General features: G+C 41.6%; 1 protein-coding gene across 2 annotated transcripts; it reads left to right on the forward strand.

Moving 5' to 3' along the window:
- The first annotated feature begins 2,545 nt into the window (after positions 1 to 2,545).
- TRM4 (LONGIFOLIA protein) lies at positions 2,546 to 8,194 on the forward strand. 2 transcript variants are annotated; one of them, XM_087332590.1, is made up of 6 exons: positions 2,546 to 2,741; positions 3,128 to 3,346; positions 3,502 to 3,563; positions 3,678 to 6,473; positions 6,576 to 6,723; positions 7,112 to 8,194. In XM_087332590.1, the coding sequence occupies exons 2-6, from the start codon at positions 3,148 to 3,150 to the stop codon at positions 8,092 to 8,094; spliced, it is 4,188 nt and encodes a 1,395-aa protein (XP_087188716.1). In that variant the 5' UTR covers positions 2,546 to 2,741; positions 3,128 to 3,147; the 3' UTR covers positions 8,095 to 8,194. The 2 variants fall into 2 exon arrangements, with proteins under 2 accessions (XP_087188716.1, XP_087188717.1); XM_087332591.1 differs by having other exon boundaries at positions 3,681 to 6,473.
- Positions 8,195 to 8,740: the final 546 nt, after the last annotated feature.

Genomic DNA, 8,740 nt, shown 5'->3' on the forward strand with positions numbered 1-8,740 from the left:
AATGGGTTTTATATCAGTATGGCGTCAAATTGTAGTACCAAAAACATGGAGCTAAAGTAAATTCACAAAGAACAACTATAGATTAAATGTAAAGTAAAATAGAGTCCAATCTTTGGACTTACATATAGTATTGATCCCATGATGCAACTTGGGGGTTGTAGTTCATTGGCCACACGAGTAAAGGAGCCACATATTTCCCTTTTTACTCTTGAACGCAATAACTTTTTTCTAGTAACAAGTCAGGACGGATGGATGCATGAGGTGGCTCTGAAGCAACATGGCAGAAGTTAAGGATCTTAGAGAAACCACAAAGAAGCATAGATGCCCACATTGAAGGAGGTAGATGCAAACCAACCTTGGAGAAGGTTGCCTACGTGTGGACTGACCATCCTAGCTTGCCTTGCCCATGCCAAGGAGAACACACACACACACACACACACACACAAGGAGCAAGTCGCCTTGGAAGTCTTAGGTATCAGAGTTCCGTTAGAGATGGATGATGTGAAGGGGAGGGTATTAAAAGGGAGGGGATGGATTTTGTGGAAACCAAGGTATATATGTATGTATGTATGTATGTATGTATGTATGTATGTATGTATGTATGTACATACATACATACATATAAGGAAGGAAGGAAGGAAGGAAGGAAGGAAGGAGGAGGACTTTATTATTTTAGTGGGGTGGAGTTAAGTCCACCATTCCCTAGGAGGACGCAGCGAGAGAGAGAGAGAGAGAGAGAGAGAGAGAGAGAGAGAGAGAGAGTGTGTATGTGTGCTGGTTGTTTTGATTCTGTTTCAGAGTTGCTTCATGATTCTCGGCCTAGGAAAAAGCACCCACCCCTCCCCTTTCCCCCCGGGGGGGCTCTCTGTCTCTATCTCATTCTTTCTAGTAAGGACTCAGTAGTAGTTGTAGACTGTAGTAGGCTGTATGTACATACATATATATATGTATGTATTGTATATGCCATATGCTACTACATATGTGTGTGGAGCTAGCTACTGCTAGCTAGTCTTACTTACTTATAGCTGGGGAGAAAAAGGGGAGGCTTGGTTTGAAAGCAAAGTTGGTTGGAGTCTGGAGAGCTTCCCTTGCTGTTGTTATGTATTTTTTTTTCTCTTACTTTCTTTTGACCTGTTGAAGCCAAGTAGTAATAAATGAAGAGAAGCAAGCAAAGCAAGTCATGGGTGGGGGTGGGGGTGAGCCGCAAGCTGCTTTTCTTTTTGTACATATGTATGTACACATACATACACACATACATACATATATTCATACACACACATCATCGAGTGGCAGTGGATGGATGGTGGATTGGTTGGTTCTGTTGGAGACATACAATAAGAGAATGGGAGGACGGCAGAGAGAGAGAGAGATGGGGCCCACCAACACCCATGACCCCATGTAGACTCGCCCTCCTCACTTCTCATTCATACACACACACACACACACACACACACACATATAGATAGATAGATGGACATGCATGCATGCATGCATGTATGTATGTAGTAGTAGTAGTAGTATGTAGTAGAAAGTCGTGCAAAGTGCAAACCAACAAAGAAAGAGAGACAGAAAGAAACAAGCAAGAAACAAACAGCCCATGTTACTCCTGTTGGGCCCTCTGACGCATCATCATCATCATCATCAATATCAATCATCCCCCCCCCTCCTCCTCCTCCTCCCCCAACTTGCCAATTCAAAGCAAAGGCTTCTTAAGAAAGCCACACCCTCCTCTCTCTGCTTTTTTTTCATACACATACATATGTACATATTGATATATGTCTGTATGTACATACATACATACTGTGTGTGTCTGTCATACACATGTGCTGTGAGCCTCTCCCCCCCCCCCCCCCCCCTTTTCTCTCTCTATCTCTCTTTTACTTCTTCGCCTGACACAGAGAAGAGGTTAGAGAGAGAGAGAGAGAGAGAGAGAAGTTGTAGGTGGGGGCGCCCATCAATGCACTCAACGTACAAACACGGCATTACCTTCTTCACACTAATACCCAGCCAGCCAGCCAGTTGCTTAATAATAATTTTGTCCCCCCCCCCCCCCTTTCTCCTTCTCTCTCTATCTCTCTCTCTCTGTTTTCTTTCTACTCTGTTCCTCTGCACAGAGTCATAAACACACACATTTACATTACACTGGACCTTTGCGGCTTTCCCTTTTTCGCCTGATGATGATGATGATGATGAAAGTAAGAATGTAGAAATGTACATCCTTCTCTTTCCCCCTCTAGACCCGTCATTTTTACACGGTTAGAGTAGATTAATTGTACAGAACCCCAAGCTCACCATTACTGGTCCACCTTGCACTATCAGTCAGTAAAGAGAAAAGAAGAAGAAGAGAATACAGAGACAGACGGAGCAACCAACCATGGCTCCTCTCTGATCAGACCTTCTCTGCCTTTGTATATCAATTTCAGTGCTTTTATTATCTTTGTCCATAATCATTGCCCATTTGGGGGTTAGAGCTCATCCTTCAGTACTAATCACAGTGTTTTCACCATAGCAGTAGTTTTCTCTCCTCATCGTTCGTTATCAATCTCTTCTATTGCCAATTTGGGGGTTAGAGCTCCACCCTTCAGCACTAATCACAGTGTTTTCACCATAGCTTTCTGGCTTGCAGAAAATCAGTAGTTTTATCTCTTCATTGTTATCAATCTCTTCTTCTTTTTCATCCTCCTCCTCCTCCTCTTCTTAGGTATAACAATTACCGTATCAATCAAAACTCTGCTTCACAGGTATTATTTCCCCTCTCTCTCTCTCTCTCTCAAACTGTAACAAAAGAAATCCCCCTTTTGAAACTCCCTAGATATTCCTTCGTATTTTGATGAGCTCGCCTTATTAGATGGTACAATGGCCGTATAGCTGCAAGCGCACTAAGCTATGATAGATCGATTTACTTGTATTTTAAAGCGGCATTCTGTAATAAAAAAGAAGAAGATCATAATGATGAGTTTTGAACCAAAAATAAAAATCACAACAAAACAGTCGTACGCATATAATATACAACAGGAGTTTAGTTCATGCGTTGATTTCTCATCCTAAACTACAAGGCCCTGATGAGTGTTCTTTGCTGATTGCAAGTCACTTCTTCTCTCTGAATCTTCTTCCTTCTTCCGCACAGGTATCTGGGATGAGCTTCTGATGGACCCAGAGAGAGGAAGTGGGAGTGTAACCAAGGCTAGGGGTAGATCCACCATGTCTACGAATAAGCTTCTGCAATCTCTGTCAGAAGATCCTCAGCTTGAGAAGCAAATCGGATGCATGGCGGGTATTTTACAGATCTTTGATAGACATCAGGTCTTGACAGGAAGGAGACTTTATGGACATAAACGCATTGCAGGTATGTAATAAACAAAGCAGCATGAGTTAACGCTTCTAACACAGAAAGAAAATGCATTACCGTCTCATGAAACAAATAGAAAAGAAGGCAAGCTTTAATTGGGGGAGGGGGCTCAGAAAAAGAATGATCTGTGTTATTTTCTCATCTCAATGCAGGTATTCAAAGTGGGCAAGTTTCGCCTACGAATCAGGGTGGAGATTCCATCCATCAAGAAACAGTAAGGAAAACTCTCTCTCTCAATTCAACACATATGTCTAACAAGAAAATTTCCATGCTTTCCATAGATACTTCCAGTAATCATCCAGTCTTCTCTATTGTTGTATATTTACAGCAGCTGTCGGACGCTGAAAGTAAAAAGAAACCGGAAGATGAAAGAAACACAGTAGATAAATACAAACAAATCTCCACTGTACCCCACGCACCTAGGCGTACTGGACCTTCATCACAAGACCCACATCATCCTCAACCACAACAGTTCAAGAAGGATGATTCAATGTATAGAAATGTAGCATCCACAAGCAACAGATTATCTGAACTACCCAAAACCACTTTGGATCCGCCTCAGTATCCACCATATTCACTTCTTCCTAGGAGGCTTGATTCATCTCGATCTCTACACGAACCAAGGTTTATGACAAACCTTTCAAATCATGAGGGAAAAGTGAACCCTAGAAGGTCAGTGGACACAGCAGAGAGAGCCGCAGCAGCAGCTGCCCGAGGGGCTCTGAAAGAGCTTTCAAGAATACCTGATTCTGCATTACTTATACCTGATCTCCTTGACAATTATGATCGTGGTCCTCCTTTGGAGGCACGTTCTTCTCGCCAAGGTCTTGCTAATTCTCATAAGGCTAAACCTGAAACACCCCCCCGACCATCTACTCCGCCTGAGCTTAGTGAATCGCTAAGATTGCTGTCTCGGCTTAGAGAAGCTCCCACTCTTAATCTTGGTTACAATGGCAATAACCTTGCCAATAATCTATCTTCCAGTCATCAAAAGCCTCATCACCAATATCCTCCTTCAAGACCTTCATTAGTTGATCTTGCCAAGGATAAAGAAACACCAAGTGTTACAAAGTTGTCCTATAATCGTAGCACATCCCGTCCCAGTTCTTATGAACCATCCAGGGTTTCTTCAGTAGATTTTCCTCTTGAAGGAGGATTGAATTCGCGCGAGATTCCGAGACTTTCCCTCGATGGTAGAGGGACGGGTTTTTATAAAGCACCTCAAAAGCTTCATTCAAAGAATGTCACGGCTTCAAGGAGTGTCTCATGCAGTACTAGTGATTGTGATACCGAATCAAATAATGAGAAGAGGGCTTCGTTTAGCTCGAATGTTGTGGCCAAGTTAATGGGTCTGGAAGGGATGCCTGGTGGCTTTAGTAGGGATAACACAAGTCCTAATACTACTAATAACAAGATGGATGCTTCTAACCCTTCTGCAATGCAAACAATTCGATCACTGACATCAACTTGCAATAGCAATGTATCTGACCTCGAGGTAGGTTATACTAGCCAATGTGGTAAGTATGTGTCACCTTCATTCTTCCCTTCCAAACGCAGGCAAGACGTCAACATAGCTGTGGATCTTGAGGAAGATGGAGAGGATGACTACCTCCATTTCCAGGATTCTCTTAGCCAATTCAATCCGAGTCAATCTGAAACTGATGATCTCGAAAATCCCTTCCATCTGATACCCAAAAACCATCACTTTGCAGAAGACTGCCCGCCTTATATGTTGTCTTCAGCTGCCAAATTGTGTGCGCAGATTGAAGAAATGCAAAGAAAAGATTCATGGCATAAATCAGATGCTGAAGAAAGAGGCACTAGATCAATGGCAGGAATGAAAGGCCAGTCAAAGCAAGACCTGGAAGCATTGAGGCAACTTCTAGGATCTATTCATCTTAAAGGCCATTATTTGGGTTCTCAAGGTGAGAAGATCAGGGCTCAATCTGAAAACTCAGAAGCACTGAGTTTACCTGGAATTAGGCAGTTTCACAATGAGCAAGCTTCTCAACAATCCGAATGGAAGGCCAACAGGAGGTTAAACTATGATGATGAAGGCACTATACATTCAGAATCTGAGGCCTCCTATAGGAGAAATCCATCTGGAATCACCCATCATAGAAACCGAATGAAGGGTTCTGATGCTACGTTTTCGGCAACTGATAGTTCTCTGAGTAAACATTCATCGCCAGAATATTATCGGTCTCCCCGAATGATGAGAGAAACGTATTGCAATTCAACTTATTCTTCAGCAAGCTTGCCAAGAAAACCAGTTGTTGCTAATGAAGCTAGCAATGGGCGCAATGGTCAAAGCACCATAAACAATAGGGTGGCTACCAGCAGAGGAGTAATTAATAGAGTAACGAATTCCTTCACTTCACCATCTTCTCATCAGTTTCCTCAGAAAAAGTTGGATCACCTTTCCTCACCCCCTCAAAGCCCTCAGGGTGATGGTTCTCCAGCTTCCATACTAACGAAAGAGTCAAGAAACAGTAAGAATTACCATGGAAAACATATCAATAAGCAATTACCCGAGAAAACCAACAAGAAGGCTACAATCCATAAAGACATCAAAGAGCACCAGGTAGTTTCTCTAAAACCAGAGAGGAAATTGTCTCCAGTTAATAAAGCAGTAGCCAATTTGAGTTCAAATTCTGCCCAAAGTTCCACACGGTCTCGAGCAGCTATACCTCGTAGTATAAGGGATCTACAGTCTCCAGAGTCAGCTTCAAAGTCCTTTAATGGTGTTCAAAATAGTCCATCTTCCAAAGCTGACCCGAAGGTGAAACGCAGGATAACCTTCTCTGAGTCAGAATTAACTGAAGAATCTCGCTTTGATGAGAAAACAAACGTGAACAACCATTGCAAGTCTTCCATGGAACAGATTGTGCAGAATGAAATAGTTGCTAACTTCAATAGTTCCACCATTGAGACTAAAAGTTCAGGTGAAAGTTTAGAAGCTTCTGTATCTGCTTCCGCTTCTACTTTCAGTAATATGAGTATTTCGCAAGCAGAGCACACTAGAAACTCTACTAATCAGTTACCAACAAATGTCAAAACTAAGTGTATTCTGCGAGGAGACAAAGCATGTCAGGAAGTAGGTTTGAACTTGCTCACAAAAGAGGTAAGTCTCTAACAAAAGCTTTCAGAACCGTTTCCTTTAGAAAGTTTATGTTCGTATGACAGAACTCTAATACCATTTTCCTTGCTCTGTATCCTTCTGCAGAATGATGATACAGAATCACAGGGAGATAAATCCACTGGAAGCTGTGAGCAGCCCAGTCCCATTTCTGTTCTTGATGGCCCCTTTTATCACGAAGAAGACATTTCTTCTCCGCCAGAACCAAAAGAGTTCAAGCTCAATTTTAAAGAAGGTAGATATATGCATTATAACATCATGTTATTTAACTTCAGTGTCAGGTCATCATGGATGTAAACTAATTATGGTTCGAATATTTGAAACCAACGCATCCCAGTTTGCACAAGATAATTCAATCATTAAGATGGAAAGTTTTAAACTGGATGGTTCTCATGATTATAACAAAGTAACTGTTAGTCATCTGGCGAGATTTACTGCTAAGATGGATGTAATACAATGTTACTGTTTAAGTCGATGACACCAATGATTCTCAGGAAGATGGAATATGGCGTAGTTGACAAGATGTAACAAATACAGTCCATTTTCCAGTTAAATTCATTAAATCTGATCATGTTTCATCACATAGGAAAATTGATTTTCTTTGTTGCTGAATCGTTTTGTAGATATCGGAAATGCTAGATTGAGCAAAGCTGTCGCCCAAGTTATTGAAAGCGTGGAAGGCACTCACAGTGTAACAGTAAAGTCTGATCAGTTCTCCATTATATCGAACGAAGACAAAGATTATGAGTATGTAAAACAACTGATCTTGAGAGGAGGATCTGCAAGGAATAAAGAAGAAAGAGAAGACGAAATCAGCTTCTTTAAGTTAGTGCCGTTAGAGCCACGGCTATTTCTTCTGTTAGAAGGAGAAAGGACTGAGAAAGATGGCGACAGCTGGAAAAGAAAGCTTCTGTTCGATGCGGTGAACTTAAGCTTGACAAGACAAATAAAGACATGGCTGCGGCTGCAAGAGAAGCCATGGATTCTGATGAACCAGCAGAAGTTCATGAATATTAACAGCAAACTGATTGGATGCTCGCCATTATTAGAACCTTTTATTGAAGGTCTTAACAACGACAACAGTGTGCGGTTAACTGGCGAGGGGGCCAATTTTTTGTTACGAGAAGTCTGGGAAGAAATTGGGAGAGGTAGAGGAAGGTTAAAGACGCAGAGAAAATGGAAGAAAGGAAGCGACAAAAAGGAAGATGAGTACGAGGACGGTGATGGTGATGGCAATCTTGTTGAAGAAGCAGAAGAAGAAGATTATGATGACGATGATGATCAGCGTGAGAGTACATTTCGTCTTCTTGAAGAGGACCTGCGCAGAGAGACTCGAGTGGAATGGTCGGCGCAGATTGTGGATGAGCAGAAGGGTGAAATAGCTCTGGACATCGAGCGATTGATCTTCAAGGATCTTATTCATCAGATCCTAAGGGACCTGGGCATACCTTCGTCATCACCATCAACAACATCCTCCTCTGCTTCATCTGCTGCTACTACTACTACTACTATGATTGCTTCATCCACCATCACACCTGCCATGGCTACCAAGAGGAAACTCGCCTTCGAGCAGCTGCTCACCTCTTCTTCTTCTTCTTCTTCGTGAAGAAAGAGTGGAGTGTGTGCAAGCAAGCAGCAGCAGCAACACCTGCTGGCTGCATTCTGTGTAATTCAATTCATACATATAAATTCCCTCTTTCTCTCTCTCTCTCTCTCTCAATGTGTCCTCCATTTCTTTCGTTGTATGTGGTGTACATTTAAGTTTTTTCTCATTTCAATGTTTCTCACCCAAAAAACCTTACTATCATTTCTGACTTTATATAGTGTTGTTACTACAGGCAATAATTCCTGTTAACCTCTACTAAATCTGTCACACTTACATTTACGTTTTTTCTCATTTCAATGTTTCTCACCCAAAAAACCTTACTATCATTTCTGACTTTATATAGTGTTGTTACTACAGGCAATAATTCCTGTTAACCTCTACTAAATTTGTCACACTTACATTTACGTTTTTTCTCATTTCAATGTTTCTCACCCAAAAAACCTTACTATCATTTCTGACTTTATATAGTGTTGTTACTACAGGCAATTCCTGTTAACCTCTACTAAATCTGTCACACTTACATTTACGTTTTTTCTCATTTCAATGTTTCTCACCCAAAAAACCTTACTATCATTTCTGACTTTATGTAGTGTTGTTACTACTGGCAATTCCTGTTAACCTCTACTAAATCTTTCACACTTACAAG

The sequence above is a fragment of the Azolla caroliniana genome, unplaced genomic scaffold (assembly GCF_043228905.1).
Source record: "Azolla caroliniana isolate FFs.n. ecotype wild unplaced genomic scaffold, voAzoCaro1.0.p SCAF_16, whole genome shotgun sequence".
Taxonomy (NCBI): Eukaryota; Viridiplantae; Streptophyta; class Polypodiopsida; order Salviniales; family Salviniaceae; genus Azolla; species Azolla caroliniana.

Bases quoted from the DNA above. Each gene is read 5' to 3' on its own strand.
- TRM4 (XM_087332590.1), top strand. From the start codon at position 3,148: ATGGACCCAGAGAGAGGAAGTGGGAGTGTAACCAAGGCTAGGGGTAGA. The intron at 3,347-3,501 runs GTATGTAATAAA...ATCTCAATGCAG, and splicing joins TGGACATAAACGCATTGCAG to GTATTCAAAGTGGGCAAGTT. The intron at 6,474-6,575 runs GTAAGTCTCTAA...ATCCTTCTGCAG, and splicing joins TGAACTTGCTCACAAAAGAG to AATGATGATACAGAATCACA.